The following is a 25,115-nucleotide window of genomic DNA, read 5'->3' as shown; positions in this document are numbered from 1 at the left end:
ACAGTTACTGCCAGATACAACACAAACAGCCAGAAGTTTCCTTTTCAACAGCTGAGGAAGATTAGCTGTGAATGTGAGAATGGGAAGTTGTTGGATCAACCATTGGAGGTTGTAACTTGGGCAAAACCAGCCTGCTGAAAGACGATGCCTTCTCCTTGCTGTGCAGAAATTTTTTTAATTATTTAATAGCCTTTTTCTGGATTCATTGTAGCTAATGGGGATACAGAGTTTCTCTTTGGCTAGATTTAAGTTGATGTGATGTAATGTTGAGCTGTTTGCAGAGTCATGTATGGATGTCTTGAGCCCAGGAGTCCCAGGACTGCCTGGACAATGTAGCAAACTTTCATCTGAAAGAATAACATTATATATGTGTATGTAAATATTCTACTAGCAGTCTCTGGGGGGTTCCTTTTTTAAATTTCACTTTAGCTACCTCTCTCCAAAAACTGACCTTTTGTCCTGTTTAAAACACACACACACACACACACACACACACACACACACACACACACTTATTCATGTTTGTGGTGAGAAAACAAACGTAACTAAAATTACTCCCCCCATGAAACCAAAGAGAAAACTTACATATTTCCTAGATTCTAACACATAACTCAGATTTTCTATAAAAGGCAGTTTCTGAAAGAAGTCTGAATACTGAAGTGGTCCTAAGATAAAACCAAGTCCCTTAAGCATAAAACCTATATAAACAAAACTTTTAAGTTAATCAAAGTGGTTTGTTGTAGGTTTTATTGTTGTTTGTTTTTGTTTACTAATGTTTGCCTGGATATAAATCTCAACACATGAATCTTACTCTCTTTTTCTTTTTTTTTTTTTTTGGGGGGGGGTTAGTTTTGTCTTCTAATATGAGATAAGGCAGGCTGGCCTCCAGCTCTAGAACTTCCTGCCTTAGCTTCTCAGTACTAAGATTATAGATGTATGCCACCATGTCTGCCATGTTTTGAAAATATTTTAACTTATTCTCTTAGCATTTTCCATCAAGACTAGTAAAATAAGATGCTGTGTCCTGATATTAAGTTAACTATCTAACTGCAGTGTTTGGCATTGATAGTGCACAGCCGTGCACATTTTCTCAAAAAGAAACATAATTAACTTTTTCTAGGCTCTGTTTCTTAAGGGGTTAGTACTGAAGATCTCCTGTTAAAGTAGAATAATGAGACAACTTTAGGAAACCTGTGGCCACCGTCCTGATTTAGATAGTAATAGAAATCAAGTGATTGCTTTCCAATCGTTTTAGTTTTGTTGTTTATTGTGTCTTTTGGAATCCTACAGAATTTGATTTTTATATCCTTTGTCACAGTTATACTTAGGTTTAATTAAAAGTTGTAGTTACATGCATTGACATGAAGTAAATGTCAGGCTGGAGAGTTGGTTCAGCAGTTAAGAGCACTTGTTGCTCTTTCAGAGGACCCAGACTCAATTCCCAGCACCTACATGTCAGCACAACCATGAGTAACTCTAGTTCCTGAAGATCTGGTGACCTTTTCTGACCTCCAAAGGCACCAAGCACATAGACAGTATATCTTAATTACTGTCCTATTGCTGTGAAGAGACATCATGACCAAGGCAAATCTGTTTATTTTTTATTTTTTTTATTGTGTATTATGTATACAGTGTTCTGCCTGCGTGCCAGATCTCATTACAGATAGTTGTGAGCCACCATGTGGTTGCTGGGAATTGAACTCAGGACCTCTGGAAGAGCAGCCAGTGCCCTTAACTGCTGAGCCATCTCTCCAGCCAGCAAATCTTATAAAAGCATTTAATTGGGGGTTGCTTACAGTTTTTGAGCGTGATTTCATGACCATCAAGGCAGGAAGCAGACAGATATAGCACTGGAGCAATAGATGAGAGCTTTACATCCTGATATGCAGGCAGCAGGCAGAGAGAAAAGAAGGGAGTGGAGACTGGGCCTGGTGTGAGCTTTTGAAACCTCAAAATCCACCCCACTGACATACCTCCTCTGACAAGGCCACACCTCCTAATCCTTCACAAACAGTTCCACTAACTGGGGACCAGACATTTAAACATATGAGCCTTTGTGGGCCACTCTCATTCAAACCACCACCCAGTGCACATACATATATGCAGACAACACTCATAAATATAAAAAATAAATAAATCTTTTTTTAAAGTCATCGTCAGACTGCTAAGGTGGTTCAGTAGATAAAGAGCTTGCTTTGCAAACAAGAGGATATGGTAATGTGGTAGTGTATGTCTATAACCCCAGAACTGGGGCCAGTGAGATGATAAGAGAATCCCAGAAGGTTGTGGGCCAGCCAGTCTAGCCAAAGTAATAAGATCCAGGTCCTGTGAGAAATACTATCTTTAAAAAAATAAGGTGGTGACCAGGCAATGGTGGCACACGCCTTTAATCCCAGCACTCGAGAGGCAGAGGCAGATGAAGCTCTGTGAGTTCGAGGCCAGCCTGATTAACAGGATGAGTTCTAGGAGAGCCAAGACTGTTTCACAGAGAAACCCTGTCTTGTGGGGAAGAATGTGGTTAAGAGTCCTGGATGTTCCCAGAGTTTTGATTCCCAGCACCCACATGGCAGCTCATAGCTGTCTGTAACTCCCATCCCAGGGGATCTGGGATTTTAGAAAATCTCTTTCCTTCTCTTGGGAATGGCCACCTTCCCTCTGTGATGTTGATGCCCTGATCTTTGTTATGAAGACATTAGTTACATTGAATTAGAACTCACAGTAATGACCTGTTTGCCATGAATTACCTCTTCAAAGGTCCTGTCTCCAGATTGTCATGTTTTGAAGTCCTGAATGTTAGAATTTTCACATAATGAATTTTGGGGAGGGGAATACAATTTAGCTCATAACAATGGATTAGACTGTATACATTTTAGAAATTATAAATAACTGTATAAAGAGAAAAATAATCTCACTCTCACTGCCTAAAGTAAAGCAAAAAGATATACAAGGAGAGCCTCCTAGAACTTTCTATCAGTATTTATGACTTTATAAGAGAATCTAGGTGACTATAGCATCTCAGAACACACTTTTTTCTCTTTTACATTATCAGTATCTGTAGCTTCATTCATCAATCCCTGAGTTTCTGGAATTTAGATTATTTTTAGTTTTCCCTAGTGTAAATAATTCAGAGATAGCCATAAAACTTCCAGAAAGCTGCTACGTGGGGGCAGAGAGATGAGATGGTTTAGTCATCAAGAGCACTGACTGCCCTTCAAGAGGACCTGAGTTCAGTTCCCAGCACCCACATCGTGGCTCACACCATCTGTCACTCCCGTTCCAGAAGATTTGATGTCCTGGCCTCCTTGGGCACTAAATGCGTGTAGTGCACAGACACATATGCAGACAAAGCATCCATACACATAAAGTAATGTTTAAAAGCTGCTATAGATAGTTTTTCTAAAGTGCATGTGTTATTTTCTTCAGTTACGAAGCATCATCCAGCCTGTTGTCATCAGTGTCAGAAGCATGAGTTTTGCTGCAGTTCTGTAGCGTCCTCTCAGAGCCCTGCCCTCTTGCTGAACAGCCTCAGGCTGCAGTGCGTCTCCTCCCGCCTCTTGTGGACGGAGTTTGTCTTCCGATGGTTGCACTCATTCCGTGGTGTGGGCTGAAAAAGCAGCTAACCAAAATGATGTCATCTTTAAAACAGTACCTACCCTCTGACATCCTGGATTTCCTATAGTGATGTCAGCCTGTGTACAGGAAACACTGAATTTTGTTTTGATTCAGATACCGTTCTCATTTACTTTTTTATTATATGTGGATACCCTGCAGTTTAAGTTTCTGAGTACATCCCCTCTGGATCATCAGAATAATATTTTATGGGGAAATCCCACTCTCCTGCATAATGTGTTGTTTCTGAAATGTTATCTTATCCCCCTTTGTGACAGTGAACTCTTTCTCTTCAATCAGGATTGCCTGAACTAGAATTAGAAGCAATCGATAACCAGTTTGGACAACCAGGAGCAGGCGATCAGATTCCATGGGCAAATAATACTGTGACGACAATAAATCAGAATAAACCAGATGAGTAAGTGAGACACTTCGTATTTCATACACTAGCAGATATCAGCTTCTAAGCCAGGAACTACCCTCCCCAAACTGTAGTCCAATCTGTGCTAGTATTTTTGAACTATAAATTGATATGACTATTTAATTAAAGGGGGGCACCAGAGGACACGGTCAAGCAGATCAGGCAGATAGACTTTGTAATCACCACGAGATTGATATGGAGCGCAGGTCTTATGTACACTTCATCTCTAGCATTTCTTTGTTTTCCATGTATTTCTGGGGCCTGTGGATAAACCGGCCTTAATATACCAATAATGCTGCCTTTAAACTTTTAGCTGTCCATTATTTTGTTCATCTTTTGTCTTTGTTTGGAGCAATAATACGTAAGGAAAGAAAGTATATCTGTTCAGTGTTCTGTTCTCATTGGAGTTTAATTTCTCAATTCACACAGACATCTGTGTTTTTCAACATAGACTACATCTCATACATGGCAATCATAGGAAGAATAAATACATTTAGAACATTATCTGAAGTGTTCTCCCTTACATTTTCCCAAAAGAATAATTCTTTGTCATATTGCTCATGTAATATATTTCTATTATTTTCTGTATATGCCTAAGTTTTATTCATCAATTAATGTCAGTTTGGATTAGACTGCAGGTTGTCTTCATGAGTCAATGAACAGTGGTTTTTGAGCTACTAGTGACTAGCTCATCTGAGCTACCAGCATGTTAACAACTTTCAACTTAACTTCTTTTGTATATAATAGTTACTTTATAGTATCAAGATAATTTAGTCATCTTTGAAAGCACAAAATAAGTTCACTGTTTTGGCTATGATTCAGTCATAGTAATTAATGGTATCCACACCATAGAATAAGAATAAATCTGAAGGTCTAGCAAGATGGTTCCCTGCGTAAAGTGCTGCCACACAAGCATGAAAACCCAATGTGGATCCCAGAACCCACGTTTAAAAAAGAAAGGAGACGGTGCTTGGGGATTTAGCTCAGTGGCAGAGCACTTGCCTAGCAAGCGCAAGGCCCCTGGGTTCAGTCCTTAGCTGGGGGTGGGTGGTGGTGAGGGGGGTATAGGAAGCAAGAAAGAGAGAGGGGGAAAAAAGAGAAAGCTAGGAAGGAAGCAGTAAATCCAAGCCTAGCTTTGCCTGTAATCCTAGCACAGGGAAAGCCAAGACAGAAGGGTAGGTACCTCAGGCTTGCTGGTGAGCCAGGCTAGCCAAGCTTCAGGTTCAAAGAGAGACCCTGACTCAGAAAAATAAGAAGAAGTGATAATTGAGGGAGATACCCAGTGTCAACCTGTGGCCTACACACACACACACACACACACACACACACACGCACGCACGCACGCACTCACGCACGCACGCACACACGCACATACACACACACACACAAAAGAATATATCTGAGAACAAGTTAACTGATTTTTTTTTAACTTTTATTAAGAACTCTTTGTGAGAGATAGTTCAGCAGTTAAGAGCACTGTCTGCTCTTTCAGAGAACCCAGGTTTGGTTCCCAGTACCCATATCAGGTGGCTTCCAACCACCTATAATTCAGTTCCTAATGATCCACCAACCTTTCCTGGCCTCTCCAGACATCTGCACAATCATGGTTCACATACATACTCATGCACAGACACATAAATGAATAAATAAATCTTTAAAAAAGTATTTCCCCTTTCTTAATTATATTTGATTGTTTTCCAGGATATTTCTTTAAGCTAACACATGAAGAATATGGAAACTTTAAGTTCAGTAGTTGACAAAAGAATGGAAATTGCAGTCAAGCTATACACTAAATATTGTTTTGTGCCTCGAAAGATGACTCAGTGGATAAGACACTTTCTTATATAAGTGTGAGGATCTGAGTTCAGATTCCCAGAACCCATTAAAACCTGGGTGTGCTGGCACAGATCTATAATCCCACTCTGGGAGGCAGAGACAAGATGCACTCGGAGGTTTACTGGCCAGTCTAGCCAATTAGTGAGCTCCAGGTTCAGTGAGACCGTTTCTTAGAAACCAAAGTGAAGGGCAGTAGAGGAAGACCTCTAACATCAACCTCTGGCTTCCACATGTGCACATATGGGGTTATCCACCCATACCCACACACTTGCACATATATCCAAGAACATGTTCTCTGAATTTCTGCACACTAATTAGAGAGCATTTCATTGCCAACATAACAGATCCTAAAACCAGATTAGTGCATGTATGTATGTGTATGTGTTTGCATTCTTAAAATTGAATCATTTTTTCCTGCTTTTCTCATCTTCTGCTCCCATAGTCAATGCATTAGCTCACAATTAGATGAGCTTCTCTGTCCACCAACAACAGTAGAAGGAAGAAACGATGAGAAAGCCCTCCTGGAACAACTGGTGTCCTTCCTCAGTGGTAAAGATGAAACGGAGCTGGCTGAGCTAGACAGAGCGCTGGGGATCGACAAGCTTGTCCAGGTACATGTTCAGACTTGGCCTGAGTGACCAGAGCGATCTTCAAGCGATGGTCCCTTTGGGTGATGAGCTTCCAAAGAGCATTAATTCAGAATGAACATGGTCTAAGACTCTCTAGAGATAACTTGCACCCAGATGCAAATTTATGTAGACATACATCTCATTCATTGCCAGACTTTGTTTATAAAATACTTTGGCTTCTTTTCCAACAGGGAGGTGGGTTAGATGTATTGTCCGAGAGATTTCCACCACAGCAAGCAACACCACCTCTGATGATGGAAGAAAGACCTGCCCTCTACCCTCAGCCATACTCATCTCCTTCTCCTACCACCAATCTCCCTGGCCCTTTCCAAGGCATGGTCAGGCAGAAGCCTTCCCTGGGGACTATGCCAGTTCAAGTAACACCTCCCCGAGGCACCTTTTCACCCAACATGGGCATGCAGCCCAGGCAGACTCTAAACAGACCTCCAGCTGCACCCAACCAGCTGCGGCTTCAGCTGCAGCAGCGGTTACAGGGACAGCAACAGGTGAGTGCTGTCCTCTGCAGTTGATTCTTCCCCAAGGTCTATGCCAAAGCTCTGTGTGACAACCCGGTCGCTACAGTGAAAGAGCCCGGTCTACTCCCAGATGGTGGTGAAAGACTCAAAAAACCATCCTCAGACAGCTAGGATAGGAGTAAGAGACCTTTTATTAAAGAATGCTAATTGTAGCAAAGTACTTTGAAACCTACAGCTTAAAAACAATATAATTTTTGGGTTTTTTTAAGATAGAAACTAGTTTTAGCTTAGATATCATATAATTAGTAAATTAATAAAGAGAACTGTAGCTTAGTTTATAAGGTAGAACAAGAAATACCATTGGATTGTTGAGACAAAGTAACATTTGTTATTTGAAGTTAGTAAGATTGAAGTCTAGTGATATTATGAATGAAAGAAAAGATACATTTGAGGGCCTGGGATTTGTGCATGATTTAAATGTTTTGTGTGACAGGAAATGAATTGATGCCGTGCTGTAAATATTTAAGATTGTGTTAACAACAGGCAGGGAGGTCATCATCAAGGACCACAGAGGCAAATGGTATAAAATACTATCTCTAAGAATCATGACTGAGCTTATAGACTGTTGCTGCTTGTTATTAATTTTTCAACCTTACATGTATATTTCCTTGAGTTTCTAGAAAAGTATTTGAAGACATTGCTTAGAGCTGTACTAACTCAGGAAGGAAAATAAATAATAAGGTATATTAGAAAGCTAGGACATGGTAGAAGGCATTTCCAGCATACTCAAGGCCCTGTGTTCAACCCACACATCCTAGAAAAAGGAAGGGCAGTGTGGCATAGTGGCTGTACGCGTAACCAGTTCTGACTGCAAAAACAGTCAGATAATTCCTTTGCCTCATAAAGAAACATATGGATCAAATAAGAGAGTGTGGTGCTCTCAGCACAATGCCTGGCATATTGTAGCATTTAATGAGGACTAGCTTTATACAATTATATTTAGCAAGTATAATAAACCATGTAAATGCTTTTCTGTTCTATAAACAGAGGGAGATGATGAAAGAGAGGACAGGGAGAGATGAAATGGAAAAACTAAATGATGTAATAAAAAAGAAAGGAATGTGTTTAAGATGCTAGGACAAAGTAAAGCACTCAATGCTGAGTTAAGAAATGAGAGAAAGAGAAATAAAAGTCATATTCCTAAGGAACTAGTGAAGATAAAGGACTTCTTGTTGGACTTGCTGGTTCCTTGGTTCTTGTTGTGGATGTGGGGTTCTCTGTATTTTTGTAGCTTCTGTTTTGTTTTGTTAGCTTTCCAGACAAGGTCCGTATTGCCCAGGCTGTCCTCAAACTCAGAATTCTCCCACCTCAACCCACCAAGAGCTGAGACCACAGACGGGAGCATCATCACACCCAGATCTGTCGTTCACTTTCAGAAAAGGAAATAATCATAGAAATATTGGTCATCTTAACTAAACACACTTGGGATGCCGCTCTAAGTACCCTAAAAGATGCAAATAGTGAATCATACAAGGAACTTAAGTAGTCAAAACTGCCTATGTTTGTGTCTGCCAGAAACTTTGAATCATACTGGATGCAGTGTGCTAAGGGCTAAGTCAGAAGAGTAGAGATATGCTTATGTACTCAGTTTACAAGCTGAAGTTAAGAAAATAGGGTCTGAAGTTCAAGGTTCAGTAATCAAGGCCCAGTGAGGAATGAGGTCAGGTTCCGGAATTAATGAAGCAAATTTCGTATTCAGTTCAGGGGAAAGGCTGGGTTTGTGTCCGTTTGTTCCAAAAGTGGCAGGTGGCTAATGAGCAGAGAACTGAAAAGAATATCCATGAGGTAAGGATGCAGCAGAGGAGAATACCGGGGCTCTGCTTCCTCGAAAGCCTGTTCAAAGTGGCAAGTGTTTTCCAACTCAAAGAAACAAAATTGTGCTTTCTGTATGCTTATAACCATGATCTTTTAAGTGTAGTAAGTGCATAGGTTGGGTACCAAGAGACCTTTTGACTTCTTTTTAAATGCATCTTTATTTTTAAACAATTGTGAATGTTTTCTCTTATTTCACTAGGCTTGAAATTTCTATTTTAACATTTGTATATTGTATTAACTTTTCCTCAAAGTTTTTTTTCTTCTGATCTAATGTGAGTCAGCAAATAAATGAATCCAGAATTAAGAGGTAAGCTGTTAGGCAATAAGAAACTTAATCACTGTTCATAGGGCTTTGGGTCTTTATTTATTTATTTATTTATTTATTTATTTATTTATTTATTTATTTATTTTGTTTGTTTTGTTTTTTGAGACAGGGTCTCTGTGTAACAGCCTTGGCTGTCCTGGAACTAGCTCTGTAGACAAGGCTGGCCTTGAACTCACAGAGTTCTGCCTGCCTCTGCCTCCCAAGTGCTGGAATTAAAGGCATGTGCCACCACTGCCTGGCTAGATTTTTATTTGTATAAAACTCTAATAGGCTTTCTCCTTACATATAGTTTAATAAAACATAGCCATAATTATCCATTTATATAATTTACAAGTTATGAAGTATTAAGTACACATCAAGTAACATATTGCTGAATTTCATGGCATATGCCTATATTACCAGCTAGCTACTCAGTAAACCAATGCAAGAGGATCAGTGGAGCCCAGCAGTTTAAAACCACTCTGGGTAACAGTGAGAACTCAGGATAGCTCAGAAGTAGAGTGCTTGCATAGCATGTGCAAGGTTCAATCCCCATCACTTCAATAACGATAATAAAATAACAACGTGATGTAGTAGTAATGTCATTCTTACCAGCCCTTTGAAGGGGTTATTCTTACCAAATTACATTGAGGAAGACAGTTTTAATCTATAGGTTATTTACAGTGAAATAGTCCAGATGTCCTTTATTATTACCTGATAAAGTAAAGGGATGCCTAGACTTGACACCAGCCTGATCTAGACTGAACTTCCAAACCAGTGCCCTACAGATTATTCTAGGAGATAAATATTGATAGTTACAAATCAGAAAAAAAGGTTTTTGATGAACAAATTGCAGTCTACCCCTTCTTGGAGATGCACAGTGTGCTTTGGCCAATTAAAGGCGCATTAAATTACTGCAGTAAATAAATCTGCTTCACCTTATGTAACCCTCATTTCCAATACGTTCTACAGCACAGTATGCTATTTTCCTGGCACATCTATTAATATCCTGCAGAACAATGTTCTTTAGAACACCAATTTGGGAAATGTGGGTCTAAAGTGATTACTTCTTCTAGTTAAATAAATAATCCATTTTCTCAGCGCATTTGTTTCTTATGTAATTCTCTCTGGCTAATGATATCATTCATGTTGGATTTTCCCCAAGTATATATAAAGATCCAAGTGAGTGCCGGCTGGGGCCTTGACTTTCCATTTATCTCCCAGACCTTTGCAGGGCTGTCCTTACTTCATACCTGCTTTTCACTTACGATATCTAAAGTGTTCCTTCTCATCTAATATCATACTTCCCCGAAGTAACTATTCACACGCTTTCAGAAGCACACTAATGCTGTATATGTGTGTATTTATGTGTATATCCTGCCTTTCAATGTTCTGAAAGTAGCAGTTGTCTGATAGATAGTGGGAGTGACTAGTGTTTTGGCAAATAGAATGGGAGGTGATACTAAAGCCACACTTCTTACTGATCGGCAAGGTTTGTGCCGTGTTTGCCTATAGAGGTGTCATCCTCCCTTGTCTTCATTCTCCTTAGTTGGTGCACCAGAACCGGCAAGCCATCTTGAACCAGTTTGCAGCAACTGCTCCTGTTGGCATGAACATGCGGTCAGGCATGCAGCAGCAGATCACGCCTCAGGTAAACTTCTCTAGCTCAGGCAGCGCTGCTTAGCGTCGGCTCCAGTGCTGCTGTGGCCTGGGAGCGCAGCTTGAAGTGATGCTTGTGCTGTGAATTGCTGCAGAATGAATAGTAGCCTGCTTGTCGTGCTCTTTCTGGTACCTCATCTAAAGGCCAAGGTTCTGTGTTTCGTTTTACTGTTTTTGTTATTGTTTCATGATACTGGATTGTCAAGTAGAACACTGCACCATGACCAGCCTCAACATCAGCATTTTCTAGGTTTATTTAGTTTAAAGGTCCTGGTTTATCAACCTAAAGTCATAGAATTTTACACTTAAAAATAACTGGATGGTGGCCAATGAGATGGCACAGTGGGCAAAGACACTTGCCTGGCAACCTGAATTCTCCAGAAGGAAAGAATCCACTCCACAGAGTTGTCTTCTGGCCACTACAAACGCATATGGCACACATGTGCACACACACGTGAACAATAATACAGTGAACACTTTTAGAAGAACTGGATGGATCCAGGTAGGGTAATCTCAAGCACTTAAGAAGCTGAAGCAAAAGGATCCCAAGTTTAAGTCCAGTCTGGGATAATTGTCAAAACCATATTATCCCTAGGGCTTCACTCTAAAAAAAAAACCTGGATGGCCTTCTGAATGGGATCTAGTATTCACTTCCATATATTTTTAATAGTTTTACTTCAGCAACTTTTTTCTTAAGCCAAGGTGATGTAAATATTGAGAGACAAGAATTGTAAAGAAGAATCATAATGAAACAAAATTCTTCATGGGCTGGAGAGAATCATGGCTCAGCATATAAGAGCACTGGCTGTTCTTCCAGAGGACCCACGTTCAATTCCCAGCATATAGGTCAGGTGTCTCAAAACCATTTGTAACTCCAGTTCCAGGGGATCTGACATTTCTGGCCTCTAGGAGTACCTGCAGTCATGTGCACGTACCCATGTGCAGATATGCACACTTTTACATAATCAAAAGCAATAAAAAAAATGGGGCTGGAGAGATGACTTAATGATTAAGAGAACTACCAGAAGTCCTGAGTTCAATTCCCAACAACCACATGGTGGCTCACACCTGTCTGATCTGTAATGAGATCCGATGCCCTCTTATGTGTGCAGGCATACATAAAGGCAAAGTACACCCATATACATAAAATAAATAAATAGATCTTTAAAACAAAACAAAAACAATAAAGGGCTGGAGAAATAGCTTTGTAGGTAAGAGCACTGGCTGCTCTTCCAGCGGACCCAGATTAAATTCCCAATACCTACATGGCAGCTCACAACTGCCTGTAACTCCAGTTCCAGGGGAATCTGACACCCTCTTCTGGCCCATGGTACACAGACATACATGAAGGCAGAACACCCGTATACATAAAATTTAAAAAAAGAATCTTAAAAATAAAACAATAAAAATAAATCTTTAAAAATCTCATCATGAAATGGACCTTGATAAACTTGGGACAAATATAGGAAGCCTCCACTAATCAAGGGATGGTGCTAATGAGGCTGCTTCTAAAACAGATATGAGCATCTTCATGAGTTCAAATTCGAGTTTCTTGGTCTTTTAAGTTGTAAACCTCAGTGTTGGGTCCCATGTAGGAATAATTAGGTTGTAAGGAAACAAGACCCCACTTTAGTAATTCACATGATTTCTCTCTTTTCCGGTTTTTCCAAAGTGGACGACATCTAATTGGCAGATTTCATTAAGGAATATATATATATATTATGCTTCAGTCAGCTCCTCAGTCTAAAATGACACCTTCTGAAGAAGGCTTTATTGATATGCCATGTTGCTTTTCATGTGAAAACTGAAAAGTGATTTCAGCCTAATTCACCACCTCTTTCCTCATCCATAATCATGTAGCTATTAAGCCACTTATGATAATGCCTAGAGTATTATTATGCTGCATAATGATATAAAATAGCTGTTTCCATTTACTTCTGCTGATGATCTTATTTCTAGTTAATTATTTTCTTTTTAAATGATAATTTGTTAGGCACTGAATCTCCCAATTTGTAGTTTTCCACATTTTAATGGCATTTATAAGTTTTCCTAAGCATAAAGGTAATATCTATTTATTATAGATAATTTAAGAAATACAGAAAAGAATAATGAAGAAAATCAACATCACTTTCAATCATACTTTTTTCATTTAAACAGAGTGCAGCAGGAAAGACAATGAGGAAGGGGAAGACTGCATCTCTGTAGAGAAACAGAGATGTGCATTAGAAATGGAAGTCTCACTGCGTTAGGGTCAACTCATGGTCTCACTGCATTGGGGTGAACTCATGGTCTCACTGCGTTAGGGTGAACTCATGGTCTCACTGCATTAGGGTGAACTCATGGTCTTACTGCACTCATGCTCTCACTGCACTCATGCTCTCACTGCGTTAGGGTGAACTCATGGTCTCACTGCATTAGGGTGAACTCATGGTCTCACTGCACTCATGGTCTCACTGCACTCATGCTCTCACTGCGTTAGGGTGAACTCATGGTCTCACTGCACTCATGGTCTCACTGCTCTCATGGTCTCACTGCATTAAGGTGAACCCATGGTCTCACTGCACTCATGGTCTCACTGCGTTAGGGTGAACTCATGGTCTCACTACACTCATGGTCTCACTGCATTAGGGTGAACCCATGGTCTCACTGCACTCATGGTCTCACTACTCTCATGGTCTCACTGCATTAGGGTAAACTCATGGTCTCACTGCACTCATGGTCTCACTGCATTAGGGTGAACCCATGATCTCACTGCACTCATGGTCTCACTGCATTAGGGTAAACTCATGATCTCACTGCATTAGGGTAAACTCATGGTCTCACTGCATTAGGGTAAACCCATGGTCTCACTGCACCATGGTCTCACTGCATTAAGGTGAACCCATGATCTCACTGCACTCATGGTCTCACTGCATTAGGGTGAACTCATGGTCTCACTGCACTCATGGTCTCACTGCATTAGGGTGAACTCATGGTCTCACTGCATTAGGGTGAACTCATGGTCTCACTGCATTAGGGTGAACTCATGGTCTCACTGCATTAGGGTTGAACCCATGGTCTCACTGCACTCATGGTCTCACTGCATTAGGGTAAACCCATGGTTTCACTGCATTAGGGTGAACTCGTGGCTTGACAGTTTGTCTCACCTCCTTGAAGTGTTTATGAATCTCAGTGGTTTTCTTGTTCAGTATCCCAAAACCAGTTATCATTTACTTAGAGTTTTTGTATGTAGTTCTTTTTGATATTCATTTTTGAATTTGTGTTTAAACAGCTAATAGATATTATCTTAGCATTTATTAGCTACTTGTGGCCTATAAAATGTACTTAGGGGTTGGAGAGATGGCTCAACACTTAAGAGAACTGGCTGCTCTTGCAGAGGATGCTGGTTAGGTTCCAGCACCTACATGGTAGCTCACAACACCTGTAACTCTAGTTCAAGGGGCTCTGACACCCTCTTCTGACATCAGCAGGCTCCTGCATGCATGTGGTACACACATGTGCACATAAAATCAATAAAATATTTTTTAAAAATAGAATATACTTGATTTAATTTTTGCCTGTGATTTTACTTAAGGAATCCTTCTTTTCCATTTTAGTTTCCCTTGAAGACTAATGGTTGCTACATTTTATTTTGCTCTAAGCTATCAAGCTTTATCCTATAAGCCTTTTAGAATAGGTAGATGATTATAATAATTTTAGTAAGTAAGATATTTTTCCTTGATATGAGAAAGACGGGGGAGCAGAATGGTACATGCACAGAATACTGCGGTTGATAGAGGAGCAGGCCATTGCCCAGAAGGTTCGATGAGATGCTTTTGTTTTGTTTTCCTTTTTCCTTCCTTTTCTTTTCTAATTTTTAGTTTAGTTTAGTTTTTATTTACTTTGTTGGGGGAGGCTACAGGGGTGGAGGCAGATATGGAACAACTTTTAAATGAGTGGGATTGGAGTGCATGATGTGAAATACACAAAGATTCATAAAAAATTGTTTTAAAAAACAAAAATAGATCAACATTTAAAAAAGATATTTTTCCTTCTATGTAGCCACCCCTGAATGCTCAGATGTTGGCACAGCGTCAACGGGAATTGTACAGTCAGCAGCATCGACAGAGGCAGATTATACAGCAGCAAAGAGCCATGCTCATGAGGCACCAAAGTTTTGGGAACAACATCCCTCCTTCATCTGGACTGCCAGTTCAAATGGGGAACCCCCGTCTTCCTCAGGGTGCTCCACAGCAGTTCCCCTACCCACCAAACTATGGTACAAATCCAGGTACCCCACCTGCTTCGACCAGCCCTTTTTCTCAACTGGCAGCAAATCCTGAGGCATCCTTGGCCACCCGCAGCGGCATGGTGAACAGAGGCATGGCCGGAAGCATGGGAGGGCAGTTTGGCGCTGGCATCAATCCTCAGATGCAGCAGAACGTCTTCCAGTATCCAGGATCAGGTACGCCTCCGTGCTCAGGTCGCTTCCTAATTCCCCTGGAGAGACATGTTCTGCTCTGCACGTGCCCTGTCTTTTTTCCCTGCTCGAGAGGAAGGGTTAAGTGGTAAAGTCAGGAGAGGCAGGCTCCAGGCTCAGTTACCACTGAATGGTTGTGTGGTTTCAGACTTTTCTCAGTTTGGTTGCTGACATTCATAAATTTAGGGACTATAAAACTTCTAACATTTTATGTACAAAGCAAATTCACTTACTTTTCTCTCCTGGATCCTGTGAAATCTACTCAAAGTCCTTCTCAGCTGGCTGTTTTTGTGTATTAACTCAGAGTCATTGGATGATTTTGTTTTGATAGTTTATATAAGGATAGTCAATATTTAACAAGTATCTCAGACTTCTTATTGATGATACCACTTTTAGCTAAATAAGTTATGACTTCCTTCACAGTGAATATTCTGATTTATAGAAGTTTTTTTATTTTTTAATCTTTTATTTTCATTGTTTTCCACTCTCTTTATCCTAGACAATGATCTTTTTTATTTTTTTATTACTTTGAGATTCTAAAAGGCAGTAGTGATAATGCATACTTGATTAATCTGTCATGTTTTAACCATATTTATGCAAAATTAATGACCAGTTCCTGAAAAAAGAAACCCCTTGATTATCTAAATGAACTAAACATGGATTTTTAAAGCTGCTTAGCAAAGTATCCCATGAAAAGGTAACCAGTGGACATGTGCAGGCAGCATGTGCCCCAACGTCTGAATCCGGACCAGCTTCTGTTAAAAAAAAAAAAAAAAAAAAAAAAAAAAAAAAAAAAAAAAAAACCTTTTACGAAAAGTAACTTTTCTTTGTAAAGTCAATATTCATAATATAAGCAAAACCCAGAAGGTGGCTGCAGCAAAGAGCTAGTTTATCTGCTTGCAAACTGGAATGAAATGGCGAAGAGCAGCTTCAAAAGGATACTGTAAATGTGTTACTCTTCATTGAATAACAGTGCGTCAAGATGCAAGTGTTTCATCTCTACTCTGGACTGTAGAAGTCCTCTGCATGACAGCAGTCGGCTCACGGGGCTCTGACAGCAGGTTTTAAGTTGGTGGAATCCAAGTTCCAGAAAAGCTCAGCCTTTTTCAGATCCCTCAAGAAAAGAAAGATGGGAGTGAGGGACTGCAGGCCAGTACAGGAAAGGGCAGGAGGAGGGCAGGGCAAGAGAGCAGGGAGGAAGAGAGGGTGGGGAGGGGAGGGAAGGAAGTTACTTTATTGCATCCTAAGGAAACACAGATGCAAGGACTTTCCAACTGTGTTTGTTTTATGCTTCTGTTTCTGTTGCCAGTAAATTTGACACAACTGAGACCAGAGCTACAGCTCTCCCTCAGATTCCTTGTTGGCCAAGTTCTTCTTTCTCCTGGGCTCTGGATAATAACAATATCAGTGCAGGTTAGCAGCTGTAAGCAGTGCCCCATGCTGGTAAGAGAAGTTGAGGATGGGGGAGCTGTACATGTAGATGGCGAGAGTGCAGGGCTTCTGTACCTTCCACTCAGTTTTGTTTTGAACTTATAAACTACTTTTAAAAGTCCCCTTTCAACGTTATTTTAAAACTGGCTGCTCTTGCAGAGGACCCAGGTTTGGTTCCTAGCACTACATGCTGGTTTATAAATACCTGTTACTCCAGTTCCAGGGGATCCAGTGCCCTCTTCTGGATTCCACTGGCACAAGGAACACACATAGTTCATATGCATACATGCAGGCAAACACTCATAAACATATAAGAAACTTTTTTACAAAAATTTAGGTGATAAAATTAAAAGGTAAACACAAAAACAAAGGCAACCATTCTAACATACATGTTGTGTAGAGCAGGAAGAAACATCGAAAAGCATGGCAATGGGGGCTGAGGATTTAGCACAGTTGGTAATAGTATGCATGAGGCCCTAGTACTATGTGAACCAGCATGGTGGTACATACCTATAGTCCTAGCACGTGGGAGGTAGAAGCAGGATCAGAAGGTCAAGGTCATCCTGAGCCACTTGTCCCTTACAATGTCAGTCTGGGTTAAGAACCTGTCTCAAAAAAAAAAAAAGTATTGCAATGTGCTTAGATTCTCTAATTTGCTCATTTTAACTCTGTAGCATAATATCTAGAATATTGTATCTTTTCTCCTCTGGGATATGCCTTTTTTCTCAAAGAAATTGTTTCATCACATACAAAATTAACAATGCATCAAACACAAACATTTTAAGACTGCAAGCAAAGAATAATGTAAATGTAGAATTCATACAGAAACCATCCACATAAAAGTGAAAATGATGTCAAATACAACAGTGTACCCTAAAGAATCATAAATGAAAGGAACATTTTCCATACAATCTAAGTCCAAGCTTTTTCCAGCATTTACATTAAATGTAGATAAAGACTACATAGCTTTATTTATATCAGGTTTTTAAAAAATAGTTAAGCATTGAGTGAAAGAAAGTTTAGAGGCTATACAAATTACAACTTTCACAGAAAATCTAAAGTACTTTTTAAGTTCCAGCCTGTGAAACATATAAAGTGAGTAAATTAAGTTCATCTCTGGACAGACTAACCACACAAAAAGACAGAAGTCATGAACAGTGACAGAACACAGCAGACTCTTCTGTACCGGGATCTGCAGTCGTGTCTATAGACTTCAGAACATAGCAGGATGCTTATGGGGTAATGACAGGGCAAGCAGCAGGTCAGCATCTTGTGTGAAGGGGCTGAACATGCACCGCTCTTGCAGAGGACCTGTGTTCAGTTCCCAGCACCCCCGGCAGCTCATGACTGCCTGTAACTCCAGCTCCAGGGGTCTGACGCTCTCTTCTGCCCTCTGCAGGCACCAGGCATGCACATGGTGCCATACACATATGTGCAGACACTCACATAGACACCTAAAAACAAACCTTTAAAAAATACACTTGGGTTTCTGAGGAAGACTTGAAAGAATTATACTAAATTAGTATGAGCTGCTCATGGCATTCTCTTCTTGTAAGCTTTTATAACTTTGTCTTAAAAGCTTTCAGCTGTGAGATACATTCTCTTAGGGAAACAATTGTAAAAGCATAATAAAAACATGAAAAAAAAACCCACTTCTTAAGGGGCTCCTACTTTAGCCTGAGGTAGAGTAACAGGGGCCATATTTATTCTTCCATGTGAAAGAAACAGCATCAGACAAAGAGCAGGAAAGAGCAGTTCTAGGGATTGACAGACTGCTGTAGAGCAGAGTCCAGCTTAGGAGGCTGGGAAGGCCGGGTCTACACAGAGGGTTCCTACAGGCCTCAGTGTGCACACATGCACACAAGCACGCACACAAAGCAGGGCCAGAGCATCAAACCCGAAGATTAGAAGAATAGTATTCAAGTTCACACAGGGCCACTTTCTCTTCTGACCAGCCTGGAAAACCTCATAATTCATGGGTATCAAGTATTGTTTTGCCTCAGTAGTGGGGCAAAGTAAGTCCTAACCCAAGCCTTGTTCTTGATTTCTCTAGGTACAAGATACTAAAAGAGGTGAGGTTTCCATATAACCTGACCATGGCCCAAATAGTGAGCTCAGGAACACTTAAATATTTGACTTTAAAAAAAAAAATCCAGCTCTTAAAAGGGTAAAATTTAGAGAACCTGAAGTTTGGCTTTTAAAACCATCAGACATACAAAGAAGCAGGAAAGCGTAGCCTGTAATAATGAGAAAAAAAAATAGCCCTCAAACCGAGCCCAAACTCTTTGAGAAGACAAGGGGACAAGAGGGAGAGGGATCAAGAGAGGACAATGACAGAGGCGAATATAATCAAAGTATATTATATACGTATGTAAAAATGTCACAGTGAGACCCACTATTGATATAACTCATACACACTAATAAAAACTGTGCAGTGATAGAATGATTAGGAACTTTAGTGTTCAAAAGTAGGAACTTTAAGGACTTAGAAATTATGAAAGTGTTCTGTGTGTTCATTAAGTTAGAAGGAAACTTGAGCATATTAAATAGATGTGTACATAATAGCAGTAAACTAGAAAGCAAACTTACAGAGGGGGATAGGTGAAAAATACAGTAGGTGGGGTGAACAGCTGAATAAAACTTACATAAGAAGAGAATGACAGTGGAAACTATTCAAGATGAAAGATGAGTAAATGTGCAGGGCACGGTGCCCCACACCTTTAATCCCAGCACTCGGGAGGCAGAGGCAGGTGGATCAGTGATTTGGATCAGCCTGGTCTACATGGTGAATTCCAGCACAGCCAGGACTACACAGAGAGGCCTTGTCTCAAAAGTCCAATTGTGATAAGGGATGGAGAGATAGCTCAGCAGTTAAGAGCACCTGGCTGTACTTCCAGAGGACTTGGGTTTGAGTCCCAGCACTCACAACTGTCTGTATCTCCAGTCCCTGGAGATCAGACACCCTCTTCTGAACTCCATGGGCATTGCATGCATGTGGTGCATGGACACACATGCAGGCAAAACATCCATGCACATAAAAATAATAAATAGAGTGCTCAAAATTATTAAGAAAAGCAGAGTAAAAAAAAATCCTGATAATTCTTTGAAATTGATCCTATAATCCATTGTAATCAAAAAATTTAACATGATTTTTAACAAAATAGATAACTTATCCTACATTATACAGTCTAATGTATATAGAAACTTAAAGGAACTAGAGTAACCAAAACAGTTTTGTATAGGAAAGACAAAATGAGACAACTACCTAATTTCAAAGTTGTTACACACACACACACACACACACACACACACACACACACACACAGTGATACATATCACTAGAACAGAATAAGAAGCCTATACATAAACTCCTGTTTTTATGTCAATTACTTTTTAAGATAGTCATACTGATGTCTGTTAATAAGCGTGTTTTGTTTAAAAAGAAGTGAACTCTGGGCTGACAAATGGTACAGAATGCTTGAATCCCAAAAGTACTGTGCTAAGTGAAAGAAGCCAGACATGAAAGACCAGATATGACCTACATGATAGCCCTATGAAGTCTACAGATTTAGCTCCATCGGAAGAATGCTGGTCTAGCTTGCACCAGCCCTGGGTTTCAGCTTTACATGGTTGCATACACATTTAAAATCTCTGAAATTCAGGAGGTAGAAACTAGAAGGCCAGAAGTTCAAGGTCATTCTTGACTCCATAACAAGTTCAAAGCCAGCCTGGAGTTCTTCAAACCCTGTCTCAAAAACAAACAAAAACCATTTTATATAGAGACACGATACAGACAGTGTTTGCGTGAGAACGGGAATTAGCTATTGCAAACAGGCCCAGGGAAATCAGGTGTGATGCAGATGCCTAAACTGCACTGTGTTAATAGCCGCACAACTCTGTACATTCACTAAAGTCATTGAGTTTTATGGATCCCATGGGTGACATTCATGTTTATAAATAAAGCTTTTTTAAAGAAGAGAATGGAGGCAGAACACATGAAGAAGCTTAGGAAGGAGTGGCTAGCAACTTTCTGATGATTTTGCATTTCACAAGTGGTTTTTCTTGCCTAATTATTTTCCTTTCTTAAGCTATTTTTTATTAGACAAGTAATCTACTATGTATGTTCATTCTTTTTGCACTTGAAAATTTTTATTAGCAAAAAAGAACAGAAAAGGATCATATAGTCCTGCTATACAAATCAATATCTAAGCAACTAAAAGCCCTTTTTCCAAATTTCGTGCTTATTTATCTACTTGTTCTAGGATTTCCTGCCATATTTAAAAGACCACTTTTCCTTAATTTTTCCTCTGTTAAAGAAGTCATTTCTAAATAAATTCTAGCAGGTGCTTTTTATTGTTATTATTTTATGATGTTGATACATTTATAGTGTATTTCCATCAATTAATGTGTGTCAATTTTCAGGACTGGTTCCCCAAGGTGAGGCCAACTTTGCCCCATCTCTAAGCCCTGGGAGCTCCATGGTGCCGATGCCAATCCCTCCTCCTCAGAGCTCTCTGCTCCAACAAACGCCACCCGCCTCTGGGTACCAGTCACCAGACATGAAGGCCTGGCAGCAGGGGACAATGGCCAACAACAAGTAAGGGATAGTTTTTCTGTGTGCGAATCCCTGGCACTCTGCAGCTCCTAAGAGAAGCCATACTTCCTTAAGTGACTGTGCGTTTACAATCCACCTGTGTGCCAGAAGGAACTGAGTTCTGTCATCAGCAAAGGAAAATGGGATTGTCAAATGCTTGAAGTATCAACTCATCATTTAAGCCAGCTTGTGTATTTACAGTAGAAGAGTCTAGTGGCCTCTGGCCTTTGTACCCTTGTCCTCACAAACCTGAGGGATGCAGTCTATGCTCATCAGTAACAGCTTTTCTAGGACAGATGTGCAAGTAGATATATTTTTTCAAAGGGAAAATATTTTATTATATTAGTAGGTACAGAAAAAGATCAAACTTCATATCCACAATCAGTTCTCCATAAACTATGATTGTAAGAAAATCTTTTTATTGAAAATAGAGTAGATAATCTCTTAAAGTCATACTAGTAACATGCTGGAGTTCATTTGAGCAGAGGGGATCCTTGCCTCATTCTGCTCAGTGTGTCTGAAAGAACTGTACAACAACCAACAATCTCCAGGCTTCCTAAGTCACTCTGCCTCACTCCCTGTGCATGTCTGGATTTTTAGTGGCCTCATCTTACCCGTTTAGCTTATAAAATTACCTCACTGAAGTTTTTTTATTTTTTGAATTCTGAATGCTGAACTTTTCACACATCGCTTGATTTTATAAGGGATTTAATTTGGTTGTGTCTTGGTTCTGATGACAGGGAAGCCATTTAGTCTGACAACATAATAAGTAAGGCAGTTGAAGCTGAAAACATAAAACCATGTTCTCTTAAAGTTCACTGAAAGGTGAGAGAAGAAATCTTTTGTAAGAGAACTGTGTGGCTCGCAGTAAGGACTGTGTGTAAATTGGATGGGAGTGGAGCCATCTGAAATATGCAAGAAGAATTTAGTCTCCTAATGTGTTCTAATCCCAGCCTCCTAAACTCACTTGTGATCCCACTGTCCATCATTCTAACCACTCCCTTCCATGCATGCAGCTCCTTTGCCCAGCTCTCTCTGCTGCATTTAGACACGGCAACTCTCTAATGACCCCCGATGATGACTGCTCCATACCGGAGGCACCTATGTATTTCATTTCAATATGACGGTGGCTAGCAGTCTAGCTCAGCAGTGGAGTTCTTGCTTAGCACATACTAGCCAGGAGGTAGATTCCCAAGAAGCAGGAGGAAAGGAGAGAGAATGGGGAGGAAGTAAAGAAGAAAGAAAAGAAGAGAGGGAGGAAAGGAATGGCAAAGAAGGCCTGGGGAAAGTCGTGCTGACAGGTTCTAACCTGCTTCTCTGTTCCACCTTACAGTTTAATTCTCTAAAAGACTGCTCTGTTCACCTCTTCCCCTCCCACGCCCTGTCGAGCCAGTCAGGCGCATCTTCACCACCACCCCGAAAATGTTCCTGCCAAGGTGCTTAGTGTCCTCTGTACAGCCAGGTGCAATCCTTGTCAGCAGCGTCTTTTTTTGAAGTTCTTTTCTTCTTCTGTATTTTGGAACATTTCTCTTTCGTGCTCTCTCGCTCGTGGTGACTTTCCTCCTACTTATTCCCTTTTGCTGGAGGCCATCGTTTGCTAAGCGATCATCCCCTTAGCCTCAATGCAAGGCCAGGAATTCATCATAGGACCTCTTTCTTATAATGGACCTGTTCCCTCAGTTGTAATATCCAATCTTAAGACAGGCATTGTGGAAAATCTGTAATCTCAGCACTTGGGAAGAGGCAGGAGGATTGGGAGTTCAGGGTTGTCTTTCATTACCTAGTGAGTACCAGGCCAACATGAGCTGCATGAGCTTTGTCACCAAAAAAAAAAAAAAAAAAGTGAAGTCCTTGCCTTGCAAACACAAGAACCCATGGTTGAACTCCAGAAACCACATAAAAATGCCAGGCATGGGTGCTCATTCTTATAATCCAAGACTGGAGGATCCCTGGAGCTCCCTGACCATGCTAGTCTAATTGGTAAGCTTCAGGCCAATGAGAGTTCCTACTCCAAAGGAAGTAGATGATAATCCTGAAGAGGACACCTAGCTGATCCCAGCATGCACCTATAACACATGCATATTTGTTTTCTCATTCATCCCATCTCTCTCTCCTTCTAGACTTCCTGTGGCAAATGTCTATATGCTTATGCTTATGACAGTCATTTAAATCTCTAACCTACACATCTCTCCTGAATACCATACTGTATATCCAGCTGCCTAATTGACATCTACACTTAGAAGTCTAAAGACATCACAACCCTAACATGACAAAACTAAACCGATACTCTTCCTAAAACCTGCTCTTCTCTTACTTTTCTCTGTCTTAAGACACAACTCCATTCTTCTAGTTGTTCAGAAGAAAAACTTTTCTGTTTTCCGCATCTCACATCAAGCAAACCAACAAATGATGTCATTGCCCTGCTTACCTATTGCATTTAACACACTAGAAGGCAAAATACCATCCCTTTTGTCCTGGACTACCACAAATACCTCCTGTCTCAGCTATCGCCAGAGTTCCGAGGCAGGATGTCAGAACTCTAATGGTTACAGCAAACCTGTGTCCTGGAACAGGGCTGTGTCTCTCTATACAATGCTTTTCTGTGTGGAAAGTTCCAGTGCTCAGGACCACTGTAAAAGCCACATCCAATTGTTGTTTCTTAGTCTTACTTAAACAGGGACCTCTTTGGTCGTTACTAACCTGTGGTGTCTATGGAAACCACTCAGGACCAGTGTCTTTATCTCTGTCTTTTTCTCCTGTGTTTAGGGTTGACAGATAGGTAGTGCTCCCTAAGAAAACAGTGGTCATTGCCATGAGGTGACAGGAATACAGGTGCATGAGGATTGGACTTAAGGTGCCAGTGAGCCTAGCTGGCCTGGAACGGAGATTAAGACCACAGAGGGTCCTGTCTTCTTCCTGTGATGGAAGAAAGGAAAATGGAATTAGGAACACCTGAAGGAATGTAAGCTGAAATATAGTTCCAAGTATAAATCGAAAGAAAATTAAGCCCTAAGCTTGCTTCAGTATGACGTGCTTAGAACTTCCGTGTGTGTGAACTTACAGAGCTCCATTCCCCACAGAGATGATTTGGGAACCAATTGACCAATGAATACTGTCTAAGGCAAAATGTTCTCATTAGAAAGTGAACATAGATTAATAGATGTGTTTAGTGCTTTTAGTTGTGGGAACACTGCCTAACAAGCATACGTTCTGTACGGACATTAAAGGTCCATAGACGCATTATTGACCGATTCTGAGGCATACAATTCTCAGTGTTTTATAATTAACTGGGGGAGGAAATTGCTACTTTTCTTCAGACATGATGAATAGACTTTTTTTGGCTTGTTGATTTCAGTGTGATTACCTTAATGGACTGAAGCTATAAATGTCATGGTGTCCTACTTACCACTGGAGAGCTAAGGAATAAATAAGTAACAATGGGGGAAATTGTTTGGGGAATCAGTTTCACCAGAAATAACAATTGAGTAATAATCAAAATAGTTGATATTTTCAGATCTTATAAAAGACAATTTTTACTTTATTTCCTTTTTAGAAGTATACATTTGTATCATTGGGAATTTTCAAGTTTCAAATATAAAGTTCCAATTTGAATTTACTTGGAATTTATTCCAAATTATTTTAACTACTAAAACTTAGTTTACATTTGAAATCTTTGGAATAGCAACAATCCAGAACCTGACCATGAAGAAGGGAGAAAATCAGTAAAGCAAGCCCTTGGAAAACATATGCAGCTTCTAGAAAAGATGTAAAATTTATCTGTGTTCATCCCTGAGGAGAGAACTCAACATGAGCCCTTTTTAT

The 25,115-nt window shown here is 40.2% G+C and overlaps 1 protein-coding gene across 3 annotated transcripts in view; it reads left to right on the top strand.

Annotated features, from left to right (window-relative positions):
* Ncoa1 (nuclear receptor coactivator 1) overlaps positions 1 to 25,115 on the top strand; it is a 200,938-nt gene that overhangs the window by 164,600 nt on the left and 11,223 nt on the right. For all 3 annotated transcript variants that reach the window (XM_059248683.1, XM_059248684.1, XM_059248682.1), the window contains exons 15-20: positions 3,910 to 4,027; positions 6,309 to 6,477; positions 6,687 to 7,001; positions 10,700 to 10,801; positions 14,851 to 15,253; positions 21,122 to 21,296. In XM_059248683.1, coding sequence (XP_059104666.1) covers positions 3,910 to 4,027; positions 6,309 to 6,477; positions 6,687 to 7,001; positions 10,700 to 10,801; positions 14,851 to 15,253; positions 21,122 to 21,296 — 1,282 coding nt within the window. The remainder of the gene's footprint in view (positions 1 to 3,909; positions 4,028 to 6,308; positions 6,478 to 6,686; positions 7,002 to 10,699; positions 10,802 to 14,850; positions 15,254 to 21,121; positions 21,297 to 25,115) is intronic.

Source organism: Peromyscus eremicus, chromosome 22 (assembly GCF_949786415.1).
Source record: "Peromyscus eremicus chromosome 22, PerEre_H2_v1, whole genome shotgun sequence".
Lineage (NCBI taxonomy): Eukaryota > Metazoa > Chordata > Mammalia > Rodentia > Cricetidae > Peromyscus > Peromyscus eremicus.
This window is presented reverse-complemented; position numbering and strand designations above follow the sequence as displayed.